Here is a 24004-nt window from a genome sequence, read left to right on the forward strand (position 1 = left end):
TTGAGGTGCAGCTCCATCTAGAGACGGCTGTGGTGTCTGTTTCTGTAACCCTCCTGTCCTGCAACATTTCCTGTATATTCGTTTTGTGAATTGTTTTGTAAATTGTGTCTGTATCATGGCCCAAGCAGAGGGTCACCCCTTTGAGTCTGGTCTGCATGAGGTTTCTTCCTCAAATCACCAGAGGGAGTTTTTCTTTACCACTGTCACCTGTGTGCTTGCTCTGGGGGTTGGTAAGGTTAGATCTTACTTGTGTGAAGCGCCTTGAGGCAACTTTGTTGTGATTTGGCGCTATATAAATGAAAGTAAATTGAAATTGAAATGAATACTGAATCAGAATATTAAAGATTATTAACTGAGGCACGAGGTCTGTAGGGGAAAATATCAGACTGAGGTGCAAGTGCAAAAAACACAGGATGTCTGATATTCCTGTACAGTCCGAGCAAGCGTCTGGTAAGGTTAATAATTTCTTTACTATATGGCTACTATATAACATGCAAACTTATAGTATCGCCCAAATATGAAAAGCTGCTGCAGCTCATAGTCAGACCTGTTCGCTTCACCTTCATGAAGAACTTACTAATAGATGGTCCCGGTCGTTAGCTGGTAAATTTTGAGTCTGCGTGTTTTTCCAGTGTTAGATATTTATGGAGTATGTTCATGTCTGACTTGGTTTTCTAATCGTATTTTAGCTTACTGGTTTGTAACAAATGTGATATGCGTTCCGGACCAATTGTCATGGTAACCGGTCTGATATGGGGAAGTATCAGACCGGAAATCAGCCAATCAGAGTGTGCATAGCATTGCATCCATATAATAAAATGGTGTATTTCATCCATTTCTTCCCAGATCCCAATCTCTCTCTCTTTACTGATAACCTGTTTCTAATCCATTCCAGCATCCACTAACCATCCAGCAGGTGGCAGACATGTCTATGAGATATTACATTGGCAAAACAAAGTTCACTGGATTTGAAAGGATATTTTCATGTAGAGAGTAAGATGATCATAACATTTATTGTTTTTTGAGTTGTTGTGTTTAAAAAAAATTGGAGGGGATGGGCTCATTTATCTATCTACTCACTCAGTGGCTTTGTACGCTTGGCTTTTCCAAACCCTAGGTTCTTTGCTATTGGTAATTGTGTTTTTAGCATCAATATTCTTGTAAATGTACACCTTACCCACGGTACCAGACGATGTTCATCTCTGAGGTGTAATACAGCATGTGGCACTGCAGTTGAATGCCTGTCGCTGTGCCCCTAATTTCCAGCTCAGCTGCACTGGCTCCTGAAAAGTTAAAAGAGAGGCCAGGTGGAATCAGAATTAGATAGATAAGAGCTATAAAAGTTTTGCAAAGAATTAACACAATCAAATATACCGCTGCAGCCTGCTTCAAGTCTGTGGCTTGCTTTTTTCTTAAATCAGTGTCAAGCTCAAACTTGTACAAATATCAACGGATATTTCACTCCATGTTTGCAGTGCACGTCCTGCTGGATAAAATCCCATCTATCAGAAATTGTGTAATTGTTTCAATAAAGTGCCTAAAAGAGTTTTATACCATTTCTGTGCGAGTGACTTTTCTTGCTGCACATTACAAGTGTACGAGTGTGTCATCCACCTGGTCACGTCACCATGGTATCCTATTATCACAGTAATGAACCCTCTCCCCTTCAGTAGTGGTTACACAGGAGCACTTGCAGAGTTGTCAAGTGACTGTTGCTTAAAATAGACTAAAGCGCTCCTCCACACTGTCACGGTGAGAGTGCAGTGGAATTTTAAACTGATGTCAACACATGATGTTACAGTAGCCAAATGCTTCCAGGATGACAACTTCTTCCATGCAAAAATAGCATTTGCGTGTGCACAGAAGTGGGTTTCCTTAATTAAATGTATCAGTCTGCTCAAACAAAGCCTTCTAACACTGTGGCATGATTGTGCCATGTTAAATTAATCCCTTCAGAGGAATAATGATTGGATAATGTTAATGTTTATCTGTATATCTGCTCTCGAATATGATCTGTGTGTGTGTGTGTGTGTGTGTGTGTGTGTGTGTGTGTGTTGTGTGTGTGTGTGTGTGTGTGTGTGTGTGTGTGTGTGTGTGTGTGTGTGTTGGTGTGTGTGTGTGTGTGTGTGTGTGTGGTGTGTGTGTTAGGTACATACCAGCTAGTTGGCTGAGTTTGTTTATGGCTTCTTCAAAGACTGGAAGAGACAGAGAGTGAGGGACATAACACTGCCGATTGGTGGCTGCACTCAAATCTCAGTAAAAACAGATTTATTGGGCAGAGCAGTCTCATTTGAGCGCAGGCACTAAAGGGGTAAAATATGACACATATGATGTAATTTCTCTACTTCTGGGGAAAAAACATGGCATTTTCTGTGGGGTTTTGGGTAAATTACACGTAAACAAGTGAAAATGCAAAGAAAAAGTGACGATGCAGTGGGAAAGTCAACGTGTTACAGTTTGCTTGTGACCCGGAGCTCAAACGTGTCGAGGCGGTTTTGCAGGTGAGAGAACGTAGCTACTCTGGTTAGCTGTGTAGGCTAACACTTGCCGACATGACATCTCCCATTTGCCTCGTCTTCCCTTCTCCACTGGGAACTGAAGAAAAAACACCGACTGCTTTGGTGATTGCAGCCCAAAATAAAACAGTACACCATTTTTCCACGTGAAGTTATGCTATGTATAAATTGCACAGCGGGGGCGGCTGTCCCCATAAGTGGTCAAATCCCTTAATATCATGCAAGGTTCAAACGAGACTGCGCTGCCCAATTGGAGATGTGTTTAATTGTCCTGCAATTTGCCACACATGGGTTTTGTAGTAAAGTATTTGTGTAACCTCTCTTCCTCTCACATGACGTTTGGTTGATCCGAAGAACTCAAACTCAAAGTCATAACTGTTTAGCACTTGTTCAAATGACATGGCCACACAGAACCAAATATTGTGGCAGCAATGAAATACAAAGAAATAATTTGGATAAATCAATGTCAAATAAGTATTACAAATGACACCTTGTTTTTATGCCTTTTGATTTATCATCCCATTGCAATTTTTAAGTCAAGTAGCTGTTAATTATTTTGTATCCGACCTTATTATTTTTTTCAAAAACCATATGGATTTGAATCACGTGTGATTACATCAGACATGCTTGAACCCTCGTGGGCATGCGAGAGTTTTTTCACGCCTGTCGGTTACGTCATTCGCCTGTGGGCAGTCTTTGAGTGAGGAGTGGCCCACCCTCTCGTCGATTTATTCATTGTTTAGGAATGGCTCAGAGACTGCTGCTTTGTTTGATCAAAATTTTTTCAAAACTGTAAGGCACAACTGAGTGGACAGCATTCGATAAATTCAGCTGGTTTTCAGTAAAAATTTTAACGGCTGATGAGAGATTTTGGTCTGGTAGTGTCGCTTTAAGGACGGCCCACGGTGCCTGACGGCGATCTGCGCTTCGAGGCGGCAGCAGCTCGCCGTTTCAAGTTGAAAACTTCCACATTTCAGGCTCTGTTGACCCAGGAAGTCGTCAGAGAACAGAGAACTTTTCAGAAGAAGTCGGCATGAGAGTTTATTCCGCATTCCATTGTTAAATTGACATTTTGTAATGAAAGACGTGCGGGCAGAGTCGCATGTCGGGCCGGACCCGACCGCGGGGGGGTCGCGACAGGAAAACACCTCCGTTGGAAACCTTAACGGGCAAGTTGGAACATCCCCAAGACTGTTAAACACTTTCTCAGTTACTCACTTGTTGAAAGCCATCAAAAGCCGCCTGAATTTACAAATGGTTTTCAACACGGAGGTGTTTTCCTGTCGCGGCTCACACAGATTCACCGAGTCGTCACGGAAACGACTCGGGCGAATTTGCGCGCACGTCTTTCATTACAAAATGTCCTAAACAGTGGAATGTCCGCATAAAGTCCTCATGCCGCCTCTTCTGAATCTTCTCAGTTCTCTCATGACGTCCTGGTGAATTAAGCTTAAATTAGGATGTTTTCAGGTCGAAACAGGCCGACAACGGCGCCTGGAAGCGCTGCACGACGTCCCACTCCATGGGAAGTCCTTACAGCGACAGAAACACCCCATAATCTCTCATCAGTCGTTAAATTTTTCACCAGAAAACCAGCTAAATTTCTCGAATAGTGTCCACTCGGATATCCCTCACAGGTCCAGAAAACATTTTGATAAAGCAACCGTGCCGTCTCGATCAGCGTGTGAAACAAAGGAATTCAGCCGAGAGGGCGGGACCACATCTCACTCAAGGCCTGCCCACAGTGAAATGACATCACCGACGCGTGAAAAAACTCACGCATGCGCACGAGGGTTCAAGCATGATTGGTGTAATCGCACGTCATTCAAATCGATATAGTTAAATAAAAAATAAAAGTGTGGGTTTCTTATCTAATACACCTCGTATTTGAAGAAACCTCTCAAAACACACATATAAAAGCAAGTGGTTATCTTCTTTCTATCATGCTTTCATTACCCAGTGGATCGGCAAAGCAGTGATAGCAGAGTTTTGTTTTCGCTGGTGTGTCTCTGTATGGCTGTGGACAAGATAACTCGAAAACGGCTTGAAGGATTTCTTTCAAACTTGGTGGGCATATTACTTGGGTAGATAGCCATTTCGAATTAATTAGATTTTAGAGTACTTTGTTTAAAGGGCAAGGAAACATGGTCCAAACATTTTTTGGTATATTTCAACAATCAAGAAACCTAGATGAACAATAAAGCATATATTGATCAGCAAAATATTTATGATCGATTTGTATGAATGACCTCATAATGAAGTCACACAAAAGTGATATGACGAAGTCATACATATTCAAAAACACCATTACAGACATATGTACAGTATATTTACTTGCACATTTATACAGTGATGTGTAGAGCAAAACAGAGTGCGTATCAACCCTCTGACTCCTTTCATTTTATTATTAATTGAAGAGAATGAGCAAAACAGACAGACTACTGACCTTCACCGCTGACTTCCAAGCTGCGTTTGTGTGTGTTTTCAGGATCAGTGATCACATTGTATCATTTTGTATCACAATAATAAAAAATTGATGGGATGAAGGGTTGTAATGAGCACCTTAGTGTTTCCTTGTGCTCAGCTTAATAACTGAATAAAATGATGGCAAATACTGCACTTATTTCAAATAACAATGACCATGTGTATATCATTTTCATTAATTTTAATATGCTGCCATCCAAATGAGGACATAGTTATTCTTGAACCATAAAGATAATTTACAAGGGTGTTTCACTTGAAAAAAAAAAAAAAAAAAAAAAAAAATATATATATATATATATATATATATATACACACACACAGTTGTGGGCATAGCTAACCAAAATGTTAGCTTCAATAACAGCTAATCAGCTATCTGAAAAGTTATCTTTTATAAAGCTCAGAGAATAGAGCTGTTTATCTGCTACAAAACATTTAACAGGTAAGCGCTAAAATCTTTGATATTAGACTTAACAAAGGTTTTTAACTGTTAAAGCTTTATTCACTTCACCTGCAAAAACATGTTAGTGATCTAAAAATTATCTGACCAAAATTTATCTGAAGATAATTGGTCCAATGATGGTTTTCAAAGTTATCTGAAAAGCTTGTCTGATAATGAAAACATTAGTTTTGATAATTAGCGGTTAGCGGATTAGCAGTTTTTGTAGGTGTGAACAGATTTTTATCAACTACTGCCCTAATTAATCAGAAAGATGTTTATGACAAATTGACAATGATATATTTACCCTTTCCAGAGATGTCAATTTGGCTCATGTCTTTTCCTCTGTCATCACTGATAGTGGCCTTATAAATTCCTGCAGTCTTCAATGAAAACTGATGAAGAAAGAAAATAGAAGTTTCCCATGAAGCAGATATCATGCAGTTCTGCTGAATATTATATCCTAAAAAAAAGACACCCTCTGGTGTGTGATAGTTATATTCTTTAATGTACACTTCTGAAGTGTAATTACCAGTTTAATGGGCAGTTTACAGACTCCTGATGCCAGGTCAGGCTTCAGGTCAGGGATAATCTCGGTGTCTTCTTTGAACCAGTGGAACACAGATTCCTTCTTCAAGTTTGCAACCTGTAATGAAAAACAAGGTGAACTCTATCATTAAGTTGTTTAAAGTAATTATAATTAAGAGATTCTACTTTCTGAGAAGATGCATGCTACCAATAAATAGCAATCAAATCCTAACAGCGCTGATGCCTTCAGTGCCTCATAGACACTAAATACATTTTTGCTTTATTTATAATAATCCACCTTTAAATGTCAGTTATTAGTCCCCACTTAAGGTGCACTGCACTTCATCTTTGTAGAAAATTAAATACTTCATGTTGGCTTCCCCGGTGTGTCGAGTTTCATCACAGTGGAAGTGGTTCACATCACCGCACAACCTGCATAAATGATTTTTACCTAATTGCCATCAAATATGGCCAACAGGTATTGTGAAGACTTTGTGTCCGTCTGTCTGTGTTCAGCATATTCCTATTACTGCCAGTCGCCAAATTCACAGGGAACATTCTTAGGACACAGACCTTGGACAAATTCAAAGATGGCTAACCTTGTCCTATTTTAAGAGGTTAAAAAGTCACATTCTGAGGGGCAGGGTTGACAGCCAATCAGAGTAGAGCGGCACCGTGACGCCAGTGGCTGGTCTAGTTAGCTGCAAACTCCATTTTGTTTGTGTATAAATATAATCTCTTTGTCATATATTAAGTAAAAGTTAGCAAGAAATAAAGACTTCAAAAACTGAAAATGCTGTTTTTGTAACCTGATAACACTTCTGGAGTGATTTACAAGACATTTTGCAAATGTTAGCGTGGTGACATCACAGGCTGAGAGAAAGAAAGAAAATGCAAAACACTGTCTTTATTTATCACTTTGACTGAAGAGGTCAAAGGTAAAAACACAGGTGAGCAGTCCAAATTTAGTGACAGTATCCATGAGAGGACAGGCAGGAGAATGGTCAAAGAGGCAGGGAAACATCCAAAAACACAAGAAGCAATCACAACAGAAGTGTCCATAACAGCAGACAAAATTCACAAACACTCACTGGACAAAACAAGGTTCAGCAAGGAGAAGTCATACACAGGAAACCACTAAAAGAAAGCGCAAGAAAGGGGGCAAAGGCACACAACATTCAGGTAATGCACAGGAGGGACATGGGGGGTGATTGCAAACAAGAGGTGGGTGAGGGCAATTAGATGAATGACAGGCAGCTGGTTGAAGAGATGCAGGAAGAAAGCCACAAATATACAATAGAAACGAGGGTGTCAAAATAATACAGGAAGTAAGCCAAAGACACTGGAAGTAATAAAATACATAAAGGCAAAGCAAATAAGTAGTTGAGTGGCCACAGGGGAAATAGTTTGTAAATTATACACATAAAGGAACAAAACTGCAATAAATAATAAAACCAAACCCAGGATGGACACAAGTGGGACGAAAAGGACAGACAGACACACACATGAAAAACTACAGGGAACTCCAAAGGAACACCAGGAACAGTTACAAGAGGGTGGCAGAGGATAAGGGCAGACACAGACAAGGAGCATGACAGCCTGAGGGACAAGACTTGGACCTCTGATGTATAACAGTTCAAGACCTGGTCATCACTTTAAAATGTGCTTGAATCAGAAGCAGGGATGAGAAATACAGTTGATGGAGGTAGGGTGCTATGACACAAAGAGCCAGCTCCGTGGCTCACAGATTTCAGTATATATCTGTATTTTCGGTAGATTTCGGTCACAAAACGCATTACAACCCCAGTTCCAATGAAGTTGGGACATTGTGTAAAATGTATATAAAAACAGAATACAATGATTTGCAAATCCTCTTCAACCTATATTAAATTGAAAACACCACAAAGACAAGATATTTAATGTTCAAACTGATCAAATTTATTGTTTTTGTGCAAATATTTGGTCATTTTGAAATGGATGCCTACAACACGTTTCAAAAAAGCTGGGACAGTGGTATGTTTACCACTGTGTTACATCGCCTTTCCTTCTAACAACACTCAATAAGCATTTGGGAACTGAGGACACTAATTGTTGAAGCTTTGTAGATGGAATTCTTTCCCATTCTTGCTTGATGTATGACTTCAGTTGTTTAACAGTCCAGGGTCGCCATTGTTGTATTTTGCACTTCATAATGCACCACACATTTTCAATGGGTGACAGGTCTGGACTGCAGGCAGGCCAGTCTAGTACCCGCACTCTTTTACTACGAAACCACGCTGTTGTAACACGTGCAGAATGTGGCTTGGCATTGTCTTGCTGAAATAAGCAGGAACGTCCCTGAAAAAGACGTTGCTTGGATGACAGCATGTGTGGCTCCAAAACCTGGATGTACCTTTCAGCATTGATGGCGCCATCACAGATGTGTAAGTTGCCCATGCCATGGGCACAAACACACCCCAATGCCATCACAGATGCTGGCTTTTGAACTTTGCACTGGTAACAATCTGGATGGTCTTTTTCTTCTTTTGTCCAAAGGACACAAAGTCCATGATTTCCAAAAACAGTTTGAAATGTAAACTCATCAGACCACAGCACACTTTTCCACTTTGTGTCTGTCCATTTCAAATGAGCTCAGCATTTCTGGATGCTGTTGATGTATGGCTTTCCCTTTGCATGGTAAAGTTTTAACTTGCATTTGTAGATGTAGAGACAAACTGTGTTAACTGACAATGGTTTTCTGAAGTGTTCCTGAGCCCATGCGGTAATATCCTTTACACAATGATGTCGGTTTTTAAAGCAGTGCCGCCTGAGGGATCAAAGGTCAGGGGCATTCAGTGTTGGTTTTCGGCCTTGCCGCTTACGTGTAGAAAGTTCTCCAGATTCTCTGAATCTTCTGATTATATTATGGACTGTAGATGATGGAATCCCTAAATTCCTTGTAATTGAAAATTGAGAAACATTGTTCTTAAACTGTTGGACTATTTTTTTCACGCAGTTGTTGACAAAGTGATGATCCTCACCCCATCTTTTGCCTTTTGGGGATGCTCCTTTTACACCCAATCATGACACTCACCTGTTTCCAATTAACCTGTTCACCTGTGGAATGTTCCAAACAGGTGTTCTTTGAGCATTCATCAACTTTCCCAGTCTTTTGTTTCCACTGTCCCAGCTTTTTTGAAATGTGTCAGAGGCATCCATTTCAAAATGAGCAAATATTTGCCCAAAAACAAAAACATCTATCAGTTTGAACATTAAATATCTTGTCTTTGTGGTTTATCAACTGAATATAGGTTGAAGAGGATTTGCAAATCATTGTATTCTGTTTTTAATTTAAATTTCACACAACTTCATTCAGGGTTTTCACGTATCCCATAATCCCTTGCGTGCCAGAGAGTCGTTGCAGTCAAAACAACATAGAGAATCCACACGATGACAATTGTAAATGAATATTATACTACAAAAATGTCATTTTTTATGCTTTTCATCACGTTAATAAGAGACTGCTGCATGATACCCTGAAAACTTGCTAAAACAATTATAACAAAAAATCTGTGTCTGCTACATTTAATCTGCATTGGAATTTAATAAGCGCAAACCAAATTTCAGACATATTATATATATTAGTCTGGAACAAAGAGGACAAACAGTGTTGTAAAGAACAATAATCAAGACGTTAAAGAGCAAACTTCACTTTCCCCCAGAACGACGAACAGGAAGCGAGCGTAGCTCACAGCAGCTCCCATTGAAAATAACGGAGAGACAGCCTGTGATTCTCGCATGTTTACATAAAACAAACACAGTAACAACATCTACAAACCTAGAGAATATATTCACAAGAGTTTTAGGCACAATATAAAAATAGTTTTATGTTGCGATGTTAATTGTGTTGTCCGTGTACAGCGGTTAAAGTGAAGCGTGATCAGAGTGTATCAATGCAGTTCTCAATGTTACTGAGATCTCGCAGCGTGGCGACCTCTCCGAGGTTTTGCAGGATTTGAAACCTGAAAAGCCTCAATAGGAATCGGGGTTGTAAAATCTGTGAGGAGTTCTTACATTAAGAAAAATATAATCTGCACACAATTAAAATTAGGAAACTCAAAGCATGTCCTGGGTCATAGTCCTGGCCAGTGTGTAGTGACTGATGGAGAAAAATTGGTCAGAAAATACCTCAACATAAACAGAAGATCTTAAATGACCAACCTGAGCCTGGTGATAATATCAATTCATTTTCTATGCCAATTTCTATTCCAATTAAGGGTCACGGGGAGCTGGGGCCTCTCCCAGTAGTCATTGGGCGAGAGACAGGGTAGAATCTAGACAAGGTCTACCCTCTCACTAACACCTATGGTCAATTTTAAGTTTCCATTTCAACTAACCTACATAAATTTGGAAGTAGGAGGAAGCCAGATCACTCAGAGGGAGCCCATGTGATCACTGAGAAAACATGCAAACTCCACACAGAAAGGTGCCGGACCAGGCGCGACTCAATCTAAGGACCTTCTCACAGCGATGCAACAGTGCTAACCACAAAGTGCTGCCCATGGAGACAATAGACATGGGATTTTTCTGAGCAGCGAGTATGGATTGGAAAGAAGGTAGTGATAAGAAGCTAAGGGTGAGATTCAGCCTTTAAAACAGCATCCATAATTTGATTGTTGCTGAGAGCTGTTCATAGCTGCAGGACGAAAGAGACTCAAGGCAGGAGGTGTGGTGATGCGAATTGGCAACTGGCAGTTATATAGCCAATAACAGCACTAAGACAGCATGGGCAGTAAAAATTGAGTCCTATGCTAATAGCATACCTCCAGATTTTATATTTTATTACAAGACATAAATCAGTGATTGATCTGCAGATACATCAGTTCATTCATGCAAATTGCAAATGAAGACTTTTTGCAAAATGACTGAAGCTTATGATTGTTGCATACAGTCGCTTGCAACATTACCCCATTGATTGACTGAATAACTTCAGTTCTTTTAATCAGTGCTTAAACTGTCTTGTGTGCTCCATCTTATAGCTTCATCTGAAAACCTGACACTATAATTGCAGTTATTTTCAATCAGGCATTTTTTTTTATAATTACATTGCTGTATTCTGACAAACTCTATTGATTGTGTAATTAGTCAGACTACCATTTTGCTGAAAAGGTAAATATTCAATAATTACTGAATGTGTCTTTGCGTACCTTGCAGATGAGCGTGACAGAGCAGTCATCTCCAATCTGAAGTGACAGGAATTCACTGAAGTGGGGACCTGATGTAGATGGAGTGAGAAAAACAACCATAATGCAGATTTTAAGACTTACGAGGTCTGTTAGAAAAGTATCGTACCTTTTTATTTTTTCAAAACTATATGGATTTGATTCATATGTTTTTACGTCAGCCAAGCTTGAACCTTCATGCGCATGCGTGAGTTTTTCCACGCCTGTCGGTTGCGTCATTCACCTGTGGGCAGGCTTTGAGTGAGCACTGCTCCACCCCTCTCGTCATTGTTTCATTGCAAGGAAATGGTGGAATGATTTGGGCTTTTTTTTCATCAGAATTTTTTCAGAAACTGTTAGAGACAGGCAGCTGGAAACCATTCGAAAACTTTATCTGGCTTTCGGTGAAAATTTTATGGGCTTCACAGAGAATAAGGAGTGTTACTACAGCTTTAAGGACGGCCCACAATGGCACACGGCTCGCTGCACTCCGAGCCGCCATCGAGAGGCAGAAACCACCACATCATTTCTAAACGGATCGCTGTGTGGAGCCGGGACCGTCGTGTGCAATGTCTCTGGTTATCACAAGAGCTGGACATCAGCCATTTTCCGGCAGATTTCACTTTTAACAAGAGATTCTGTCATCGAAAACCACGCGGAGGCTTCGCGCGTCACGACCAATTCGCTGATGAAGCGAGACAAAGGAACACCTCTGTTTCGGCGTGTTAGAGGACAAGTTGGGACAAGCCCAGCTCTCCACAATTTCTCTTATACTCATTCGACTGGTAAGCACTGAAAGCCGAGACAGCCGAGATATTCATGGCAAGGCTCGACGTGGTTCAGCACTATCCTTCCAAAATGGCTTTTTGAATATTTGAAGACAAGTCTGAATGTAGTGTGGACATTTTTCATCATTGTGTACAGCGGTGATGGATTCAACACAGGTTTACGCTGATTTTACATTGGGTTATGTCAGTCTTACCACGCAGTTATGCCCAATACTCAGGTGGTCTCTGTGGGCACTTTTACTACTTGATCAGTCTACTTGCTGATCAGGCTTGATTTTAGAAGTAAGTCCTATAGAGGTCCTAAGGTCCATTGGTGCCGTTGCTTAGCTACGGAGTCTGACGTATTTTACTTCCCCAGCCAAAGCCGGTGTCACAGGCCAAACGGTCCTCCCCTAAAAATTGGTCTGCCCTGCCTCCACTGCCCACGTGTCATTTCGGAGAGTCAACAGAGATGGAGTCTCTTCACCCAAAGCGATCAAATAGATTAATGGGATTATTAACCATCAGATGATAAGGTAAAACCTCTTAAATCATTCTGAAGTCAGTTTTAAGTAGAAACGAGGCAATATTCGGTGAGGCTTTGAAAAGACGGATGCGCAATGAATGCATCAGCTAGCAGCTTGTGTAGCTGCGTCGCTCTGATCGCTTCCTCCATCTTTTATAGTGAAATAATGCTGAATTTATGTGGAAATGATTGTTGTACAAAAGCTTCAGATATCTGTCACTGAGATAGATAATGACTGGAGTGCAGTTTGAAGCAGAAACAAGGTGATAAACGTTGAACTGCAGCTGATGATGCATGCACAGTAAAGGCAGGGCCAACCAATTTTAGAGCAGGCCGTTTGGTCTACGACACCGGTAACCATTCACAGCTGGGTGGACTGAAACAGTCTAGATGAAGTTGTTAAATTTATGAATTACAGATCATAAATTAAAATCTAAAAATATTTGTGAGATTCGTCAGATGCAGACCAACGCCACAACCTTCACATAGTTGTAATTTCCGTTTTTAGATTTCACTCAAAACACAAATATGACTTCAGCACCTTCAATGACACAACATACTGTAATGGAGAACATCAAAATTCACCACAATTCTGTACCATCTTTCTTTCATGCTAACTCAAAGAATTCCTTACACTGCACCTGTACTAATTTGGGAGGTCCTGCCACTTATACCCCAGTGTGATTTATATTCCAAAAAAATCATGTATTCATTACTACTAATAATAATAGTAATACTAATTACATGGGGCTTTCTCACGCATCAAAGTAATAGACAAAATAAACTACAGTAACAAAAGAATAAATGTCAATAATAAAAGTACACAACAACAATGCACAAAAATCCCAAAATAAAGAGCTGATAATACATAACACCGACTTATACTCCAGTGTGACTTATCCTCTGGTGGGACTAATACTTATATGGTTTGCTTCTCTTCAAGAGGCATTTTTGACAGGTGCAACTTATACTCCAGAAAACACTGTAATTACGACTTCCCACATGATCAGACTTGTGATTTTCGCTGCTGTTATTTTTGGTTATCAAAAAAGCAGGACACTAATGAGACTATCGTGATGGCATTCATTTGTTCCCAAAGGAACCGTTTGTGGACAACCAGCCAAGCGGTTGTCAACAGGCTGTGTTGTATTCACTTTGGAGCTCTGTTACCTCCAAAATGACATAGAACTTTAGTATTTAGCACTCTTTTATTGCCATTTCACGAGTCACAAAAAAATGTACCATTTTGAGTTATTTTGTAGTGCTCTCATTGGTCCAGTTGATGTGTATTATTAGATTTGTCATCTCCAAGGCAATATTGTGGTTGATGGCCTCATGGTATATAAACTCAAGGTCTTCCAGCCTTGAAAATGTACGATGTTTTATGTGTCTTACCCTCCTTGACTCTGATATACTCTCTCCTTTGGAACTCAGCCTCCGCCAGTGCTGCTTTGAAAGCTGCGTGCAGGTACACATAAAAACAGCATTAAAAGATGCATCCTATAGATTCTTTCATTGTATTTTGTTTCTTGTATCATAATTTATCAAACAAAACAATGCATACATTTTGGAATATTAATAACACATCAGTGATACAGTATAAACCCACTTTGCATTTGTCACATCCATGGTTTGTTTGTTCTACATTATGCATGCATGACATGCAGCAGCAGCATCCTTGATTTCTTTAGTGAAGGGAAAGAATGAAGATGAAGAAGATTAGCTGCCATGTCTGATCATAGAAGGTCTTACCATTTCCAATTAGAACCAGTGAGCTCTGTGCTTTGCCTCCTCCATCTGTGATCTGACAGGTAAATGTTCCTTCATTTTCACTCGTGAAATGATCCATGATGAACTCAATGACACCTGTGGAGACATCATGACCCATCTTGTTCGGCTGCAAACAGAGAGAGAGAGGTGGACAGGCTAACGTAAAGGTGAATTATAAGATTTAGCGCTGAACCAAGCAATGATTCATCATGTGCTGTCAACGGGAGTTACTGTGCTGACAGCTGAGTTGTACATGCATTGATCAACTTCCCAAAAATGATTAGAAAGGCTTACTTCAACTCAGCTCTCCACTGAGAAGTACGAGACATGTTTTAATTCTTGCTTTGTCTTATTGTTTTCATTATTGCACTATTTGTGTGTTTGACGTCACAATCAAATTGTGTTGTTTTCATTTAGCGTAACACAGAGATCTCACTCACTACTTTATATCTACAGGAAATGTTGTACAAATTAAAAATTCTGAGAAGATGTATAAATAGGGAAAATTCAACTGTTATTGATGTGACATTGCAAACCATAAAAATATCATTTTTACCCGAGACCATCAAATATGGCCATCAGGTATTGCGAAGACTTTGCGTCTGTCCGTCTGTCCGTACTCAACATAAGTCCAGTGCTATTACTGCCAGAGTCTTCAGATTCACAGGGAACATTCTTGGAACACAGACAAGTTCAAAGGTGGCTACCCTTGACCTATTTTAAGAGGTTAACTGTCACATTCTGTTTAAATCTGTTCCATTTTTCTTTTGAGTGGTGGAGGTGACTGCCAATCAGAGTACAGCGGCGCCGCGACATCAGTAGCAGGGCTCTCTAAAAACACTTCATTTGTGTGTTTATATAACATGTTTCTCGTGTATTCTGAAAAAGCTAGTGAGAAATAAAGACTTCTAAAACTGAAAATGTTGGTCTTTTTTAACCTAGTAATACATCTGAAGTCATTTACAAGACATTTAGGGGATGTTAGCTTGGTGATATCACAGTCTGGTCTAGCTACCTGCAAACTTTGTTTCATTCGTGTGTAAATATAACCTCTATTATGTAAAACCTAGTGAGAAATAAACACTTCTAAAAACTGAAAACACTGTTTCTGTAACTGATAACACCTCAAGAGTGATTTAAATGACATTCAATGGATATCAGCTTGCACGCTACTTCCGCTAACTCAAAGCTAACTTCCGCTCTTATCAAAAGCTTATAACGTAAATACTGTTTATGATTGTTTGATAGATAGATAGCGGGGCTTTACTGAACATGTACAAATTGTAAGTAAGACAATAGGATCTTAATAATTAATGTAAATAACAAATGTATAATATATATATATTATATATATATATATATATATATATTATATATACACTTTGCACTGGGATACCAATGAAACAACTGCAAATTATAGAGAAGACAATGCAAATAGGACCGAGGGTATTTTAGCATTGCATTATATTTATGCATTTTGCAGATGTCATACAGAACTTGGTTTTGAAATTAACTCCCACACTCTCCCATGCACAAACTCACAGAAGCTACAGCACTGCAAGGCATGCTAGCCTGCGAGCTAAGAGCAATTTGTGGTTTGTCGTCTTGTAAAAGTACAAATTTCCCAAAAATGTAGCCAGGGTGAAAATAACAACCCTTCCTTTATGGACAGCTCAATGAATGACACACACTAAATGAAATGGTATACGAGGTCTGTTAGAAAAGTATCCGACCTTTTTATTTTTTTCAAAAACCATATGGATTTGAATCACATGTGATTGCATCAGCCAAGCTTGAACCTTTGTGCGCATGCGTGAGTTTTTTCACGCCTGTCGGTTGCATCATTCGCCTGAGAGCAGGCTTTGTGTGAGCACTGGTCCACCCCTCTCGTCGTTTTTTTATTGCGAATAAATGTCTGAACGATTTGGAGCTTTGCTGCATCAATTTTTTTCCAGAAACTGTGAGAGACCTCCAGGTGGACACCGTTCGGAAAATTAATATGGCTTTCAGGGACGATTTTATGGGGATTCCACAGATTAAGGAGTGATCCAGATGGTTTAAAGACCGCCCACAACTGCTGAGAGCGCGCCATGCTCCGAGCGCCGATCGACAGGCTCAAACCCCGCTGAAACAAGCAGATCATTTCCAACGTGAAGGCGTTGTTGATCTGGGACGTCGTCTGACTTTCACAGAAAGGCAGAAGGCATGGATATCAGCACTTTTTCGGCACATTCCACTGTTACAGGAGTTTTTTTCATGGAAAGAAAAGCGGAGGGACGCGCCACGGAGCCGTTCATTACGCGGCACAAAACCACCTCCGTGTTGGTCTCACAGGACGGCATTCAGGTGGATTTCAGACGGCTGTGGGTTGCTTTTCAGTCGTGTGATTATCCGAGAAATTGAGCATGAGCTGGACATGCCCCAACATGTCCTGTGAGGCTTCATCACGGCGTTGCTTTGCGCCATGCGGCTCCCACTGCGACGTGTGGAACTCCACTCCTCTTCCATGACAAAAACTCCTGTAACAGTGGAATGTGCTGTTCATTTCTATACTGGACGCTGTCTTGATCTGGTATGTCGTCTGACTAGCACAGGAATTGTGAAAAGACGTGGACATCAGCACTTTTTCGGCACATTGAGACAGACATGCGGAGGTGTTCCACGCGCCGTGATGAAGCCTCACAGGACATGGTGGGGCATGTCCAGCTCATGCTCAATTTCTCTGATAATCACACGACTGAAATCCACCTGAAAGCCGTCCTGTGAGACAACACAGACGTGGTTTTGTGCTGGGTAATGAACGGCTCCGTGGCGCGTCCTCCACTTTTCTTTCCATGAAAAAAAACTCCTGTAACAGTGGAATGTGCCGAAAAAGTGCTGATGTCCACGCCTTCTGCCTTTTTGTGAAAGTCAGACGACGTCCCGGATCAACAAAGCCTTCACGTTGGAAATGATCTGGGTGTTTCAGCCGGGTTTGAGCCTGTCGATCGGCGCTCGGAGCACGGCGCGCTCTCAGCAGTTGTGGGCGATCTTTAAACCGTCTGGATCACTCCTTAATCTGTGTGATCCCCATAAAATCATCCCTGAAAGCCATACTCATTTTCCGAATGTGTCCACCTGGAGGTCTTTCACAGTTTCTGGAAAAAATTGATGCAGCAAAGCTCCAAATCGTTCAGACATTTATTCGCAATAAAAAAACGATGAGAGGGGTGGACCAGTGCTCATACAAAGCCTGCTCACAGGCGAATGACGCAACCAACAGGCGTGAAAAAACTCACGCATGCGCACGAAGGTCCAAGCTTGGCTGATGCAATCACACGTGATTCAAATCCATATGGTTTTTGAAAAAAATAAAAAGGTCGGATACTTTTCTCACAGACCTCGTATGTTGTTAACCTAGTTATTTCAACCAGACCTACAAAACGTGTTTGTCTCAGTGAGAAAGGCAAATTGAAACAAATTGTTGCAGTTAATTGTATATTATGTTTCTCACTTACCCAACCAAATTTTGGCCAGTTGACATAACTAGATTAAATAAATAAACCATTACATTAGAGTGCAAGTTATTATTCTATCCATTGTTCTATACCTACTTATTCCAATGAGGTCATAGGGGGTTGGAGCCTATGCCAGCAGTCACAGGGTGTGAGGCGAGGTGCACCCTGGACAGGATGCTAGCCTACTGCAGGGCCACATACAGACAAACAAACACATTCACACCCACATGCACACCTACAGACTATTTAGGGTTCCAGTTAACCTAACATGCATGTTTTTGGATGTGGGAGAAAGCTGGAGCACCCAGAGGGAATCCACACAAGGGAAATGCCAACAAGCAAGCATCACAAAGAAAGGCCACAGGTGGGAATTGAGCCCACAACTTTCTTGCTGTGAGTCAACGGTGCTTACCACTCAGCCACCATGCTGCCTCAGGTTATTTATTTATACATTCAGTGTTCTTTTTTTCACATCTGCTGAACCTACAACCATATCTAAAATATATCTAAAATTCAAACATCTTACACTCGCTCCAGAAAGTTCCTTGTCATTGGCAAAGAACTTGTAGGTGACATTGGGAGAAATCTCTTCAGCCTGCAGCCAGAACCTCATTCTGCCTCTCTCCAAAATCTTGTAGGCCAACTCTGACTTTAGAGGGATGACTAAAGAGAAGAGAAAAAACCATGTATTACTTCAAAAACATGAATTTGTTTGTTTGTTTATTAACAACCAAAACATGTGTTACGGTGTTGGCAACAGGACATGAGAGTAGTCAGACAGGAGGCAAAAGAAAGATGAATAGTGTTTATTCAGGTGATGCAAAAGCAGGTAAGACATTTTGGATCAAATAAAAAGAGAACTCTAAAGAGTTCAAAGAGAGAAAGAACAAAGGAAAATGATGCTGTGAAAGATGGAAACAAACTGTGGGTAAGAGAGAAAATTGCGTTAGGCCAAATAAAGATGAAACATGTGAGAGAATAGAGGTTTAAAGATTAAAAAGGCACAAGATTGATTTTATGAGATGGAATGAGTCAGGGAGAAGTACCTACTTGGGTGCCGGATTTCATAGCTGCGTCCCACCATCTTTGCCATCTCTGAAACAGAGAAAATTAATTCAGTCCTTACCTTAAAGAAATACAGATTATCACACAGAAATGTCATTTTCCTCACACACTTGATTCTTTTTTTTTTTTTTTTTTAATTGTGCTCTTTAGTTACTTTGAGATTCCAATCAATATTCTTATTAATGGTACCAAACAAAGTGTGATCTTAGTTGTTGAAAATCGAAAGAGTATAAAGAAATAAAATGAAGCAAAATAAAAATAGATAAGACAAGAAATTGACCCAAATAACTATTCTTAAACTCCTCCAGAAAGCTACCCTAAGAGTGAGATAAACTGAAAGATACATTTAGACTAACTGGGATAATGTAGAAGAAGTAAATCCATTGGTGCTCCGGATTCCGGAGCGTGAAGCAGATGACAGTCTACAACTCCTGCAGGATGGAATGCTGGTCCATCATAGATTACTTACCCAGCCAATGCCAGTTCCCATTTACAGTACAGGTGGTTGGACTGAGAAAATGCAGATAAGTGTCTCATGCAAGGACACTGAACCCTATAGGCAGCCCAACTCCTGTCCACTGGGCTGCATGGCTCTGCAAAATGTCTGGACAATGTACAGGATGCTAAATGTTTAGTTTGAGGAAAAGACAATGTAATAAAATTTTGCAGCAGAGAATATTTTACTGTAAGTCCTTGAAGTTAACACAGAATCACAAATAACTGTAGCTCAGGTAGCCAGTATTTTTCATTCATGAAAAGATTGCTCGTTTAATCCCTGACTGTTTGTGGTCTATCAAAGCCCTATTGACAACAATAGGCTAAATCTCAATATTTAGCTCATATTATTTCCAGCAGCTGTCATAGTTCCAGAGTGTTATTTTAGACTATAAACTCAGGTGTAAACCCATGTACCCGTTTTGATGGATGCTACAACCATGACCTGTGAGTGGATTCTTCAGTTCTTCATTGACAAAGTGTCATTAGTCAGACAGAATGCTGATCACAAATGTATATGGACTGTCTGTTACTCGTGCACATTCTGCTGTGTTTGAGCAGTTTGAACCTGTTTTTCCTTCATTCCTTATAGTGCAGCAGATAACTGAAGAAAAAATCATTCAAATGGTGATGCAATTTGAATGATTTTTTCTTCAGGATATTCTGGATATTACTCTTTTGAAAAGGCAGGGTGCCCACTTGAATTTCCAACAGGCAGCCAGGTAGGAGTCAAATGAAGAATTACACAGGGGTCAAAATTTTAAAATGCTCCAAAACTACATCACATTATTTTTGGATCATAATGATTCCAAAAAGGTATAGTTTGGACTATCTATGACTGAATTACATGGACTTATGGGGTAAAAATATCAACAATGGTGACAAAGGTCAATTTCAGTTTGTACAGGGGTCAAAAGTTAAAGTTAATCCAATTTTGGTAAAAAAAAAAAAAAAGTGATGCAAATTATTGGTTGAGCTAATAGGATTAATAAATAGTATAGTTTTGACCATGTTGAATGTTTGGTATCCACAGTAAAGGTCAGAAAATGTCGACATCCACTGGATTCAATGGCATACGAGGTCTGTCCAAAAAGTATCGGACCTTTTTATTTTTTTTCAAAAACTATATGGATTTGAATCACGTGTGACTGCATCAGCCAAGCTTGAACCTTCGTGAGCATGCGTGAGTTTTTTCACGCCTGTTGGTTGCGTCATTCGCCTGTGGGCAGGCTTTGAGTGAGCACTGGTCCAGCCCCCTAGTCGGATTTTTATTGTCAGGGAAATGGCAGAGCGACTGCCGCTTTGCTCCATGAAATATTTTTCAGAAACTGTTAGAGACAGCCAGTTGGAAACCATTCGAAAGATTCAGATGGATTTCGGTGAAGATTCTATCGGCGTCACACGGATTAAGGAGTGTTAAAACCTTTTTAAAGATGGCCCACAGCAGCGGAGGGCGCGGGGCGCGCCGAGCGGCCATCGACAGGCTGGAACGACCAGATCATTTCCAAACTGAATGCTGTGTTGATCCGGGATGTCGTGTGACTACCACAGAAATGGCAAGAGAGCTGGACATAGCACTTTTGCGGCACATTCCACTGTTACAGGAGATTTTGTAATGAAAGATATGCGGAGGATTTCGCGCGTCGGCACAGAGCCGCTCATGGCGTGCAACAAAAAAAACACCTCCGTGTTGGAAACCATTCAGAAGATTCAGACGGCTTTCGATGGCTTTTCAGTCGAGTGAGTATCCGAGAAATTGTGTAACAGCTGGACATGCCACAGCATGTCCTGTGAGCCTTCCAACACAGTCCGTTACTTTTTGGACACACCTCGTATAACATATGTGACCTTGTAATATAATAACTAAGCAGGAAACATGGTGCAAAGTATTCCTTTTTACAATTCTATTTGTTGTTTTTTAGATTTTGTTCCAACTAAGGTGCTGAAAGAGGTTTTTAATATTGTCAGGTCTCCTAAATTTTATCAACTCTTGTCTTAGTTCAGGGTCTGTTCCAGCAGCTTTTAAACCTCTTTAAAACTAAAAAATCCAGTCTGGATTTTGATCATGACACAGCATGTATGGCATCATTGTCTGTGGATGCAGGGAATCCTGCTGTGCTGTTCTGTTGGATCTCACAGCAGACTTTGACACTGTGGACCACACAGTACTTGTTTCCCAGTTAGAACATCATGTTGGCATTCATGGCAGTGTACTCAAGTGATATAAATTGGCTGAGAGGAGCTTTTCCATTATGATTGGTGATCTCTCCTCATCAGCTGCTCCTCTTTGTTTTGGAGTGCCTCAGCGGTCTATTCATTGTACATGTTGCCTTTAGGGTCAATCATAAGCACAACCTGTCCTTTCAATGTTATGCAGATGATCTGCAAATCTATCTGCCTAGTTGCCTTATTGAGGTTTCAAATCCCAGAAAATCTCACAAAAATTCAGAGTTCGCCGCTCTGCAAGATGTCATTAACATTGAGAAATGCGTTGAGACGCTCTGATAACGCTGCACATGGACAATAGCATTAACGTCGCAACATAAAACTCTTTGTATATTGTGCCCAAAACTCTTGTAAATATGTTATCTGGGTTTTTAGATGTCATTCTGTTTGTTTTATGTAAACATGCGAGAAGCTCAGGTTGTTTCTCTGTTATTTTCAATGGGAATTGCTATGAGCTGCGATCGCTTCCTGCTCATGTCGTTCTGGGGGAAAGTGAAGTTTGCTCTTTAACGTCCTGCTTATTGCCCTTTACAACACTGTTTGTCCAGTTTGTTCCAGAGTAATATATATAAGATGTCTGAAATTCGGTCTGCGTTTATTAAATTCCACGCAGGTTAAACGTAGCAGAAAGGGATTATTTGGAATATTTGTTTTTGCAAGATTTCAGGATCTCATGCAGCACATGATAAAAAGCATAAAAAAATTACATTTTGGTAGCATAATGTTCATTTACAATTGCCGTCATGTGGATTCTCTATGCTGTTTTGTCTGCAGTGATTCTCTGGCACGCAAGGGATTATGGGATATCTCAATAGGGCAAATGAGGACTAATGGAAGTGATACAGTGACTTCATTATTTAATGGTACTCATTATGTAAAGCAGTGATGGTCTCAAATATTTATCTGAATGATGATAAAACCGAGACCATTGTGTTTGGACATTCTGGCATGCCAATTGTTTGGTGTTGATGTTCTGACTAATTATTTAAAACCAGCTGTCAAGATGATATTTGACAACTGTTTGAGGTTCAATCAACAGATAAACTCTGTTATTGTCTTCTGACTAAAGTAAAGCTTTTCTCAGTAGACATGATCCTGAGATGACCGTTCATGCAATCATCAGCTCCAGACTTGATTACTGAAATGCCTTTTATACTGGCGTGAACCAGTAGTCTCTTGCACACCTCCAACTTGTGCAAAATGCTGCTGTTCATCTTTTACTGAACACTTCCATAGTGAACATTATTATGTATGTACTGTACTCACTCCACTGGCTTCCAGTTCATTTTAGAATTCATTTTAAAATTTTAATGCTCGTTTTTAATGCTATTAATTGCACCTTCCTTCTTGTCTGAAATGTAACTTTCCTCACTTACAGTAGGACATTATGGGCATCTGGTCAACTTTACTTAGATGTGCCAAAATCAAAATATAAATTCTGGGGCGATCGTGTTTTTGCAGTAGCTGTCCCCAGACTGTGGAACAAGTTACCTCCTGACAGTGGTGGGCACAATTCCGCTAATCTGCTAATCGCTAATTATCGAAGATAATGTTTTCATTATCGGATTATCTTTTCCGATAACTTGGAAAACCATCACCAGACCACTTATCTTACAGCAAGTTTTAGTTCGATAATTTTTAGATGCTAACATTTTTGCACATGTAGCTTTTTGCAGTAGATGCACAGTTCTGTCTTCTACAAACAGCGAAGAGCTGATTGCAGAAAAAACTGCTCTATCCTCTGCAGGCAGAGGAGAACTAGTCACAGAAACGAAAAAAGCTCATTTTGACCCCATACTAATACACTGGCAATAGCACCCAAGTCATCCAGAGGCATACAGTATTAACTTATGGTTAAAATTTTAACCAAACTAATTTCAGACAAGTTATTTAAATTAACGTCACATCTGAAGTTTTATAAAGTGAAAATATCAGATATATGTTTTAGTTTTAAAGTAATGCACTAATTTTGAACATTGGACATGCTGTGTCCAGGTGCATTATGGGTATTCACAACAGAAGAAATGCATTTGAGATGCTCTGATCAGGCTCCACAGGGACAACAGCATTAAAGTCTTTGTACTGTGCCTAAAACTCTTGTGAATATATTCTCTAGGTTTCTAGATGTTGTTATTGTGTTTGTTTTATATAAAAATGGCAGAAGAAGCCCAGATTGCTTCTGCAAAAGCTGAAAAGTCTGTTAAATTGTGATTCAGCCGTGTGATATAACCGGCATCAAAATACATGGAACACTGCCATCTAATGGCGACCGGTTATATCACAGTGTTGTCGGCCGCAGGATTTTAAAATTATCTGTAGGTTTCCAAAACCTGAGAGACCACACACATGGAGATGAAAAAAAAAAAAATCATAAATCTGACAGGTTTAGTTGTACAGTGTGTGGTGTCAGCCACACGGTAAAAACAACACACACAAACAGATTTCACACACAAACATTCCCAGGTCAAACACCTTGCTTTCTGATTGGCTGCA

At 40.2% G+C, this 24004-nt stretch overlaps 1 protein-coding gene across 1 annotated transcript in view; it reads right to left on the reverse strand.

The window, feature by feature from the left end:
* Positions 1–24004, reverse strand: part of myom2b (myomesin 2b) — a 119293-nt gene that overhangs the window by 21832 nt on the left and 73457 nt on the right. Inside the window, exons 23-31 of the mRNA XM_034188637.1 lie at positions 18776–18820; positions 18252–18388; positions 14211–14355; positions 13854–13916; positions 11151–11218; positions 5969–6082; positions 5744–5831; positions 2157–2195; positions 1178–1283 (exon numbers count right to left, since the gene is read on the reverse strand). Of these exons, the coding sequence (XP_034044528.1) occupies positions 1178–1283; positions 2157–2195; positions 5744–5831; positions 5969–6082; positions 11151–11218; positions 13854–13916; positions 14211–14355; positions 18252–18388; positions 18776–18820 (805 nt within the window). The remainder of the gene's footprint in view (positions 1–1177; positions 1284–2156; positions 2196–5743; positions 5832–5968; positions 6083–11150; positions 11219–13853; positions 13917–14210; positions 14356–18251; positions 18389–18775; positions 18821–24004) is intronic.

This window comes from Thalassophryne amazonica, chromosome 2 (assembly GCF_902500255.1).
Source record: "Thalassophryne amazonica chromosome 2, fThaAma1.1, whole genome shotgun sequence".
Lineage (NCBI taxonomy): Eukaryota > Metazoa > Chordata > Actinopteri > Batrachoidiformes > Batrachoididae > Thalassophryne > Thalassophryne amazonica.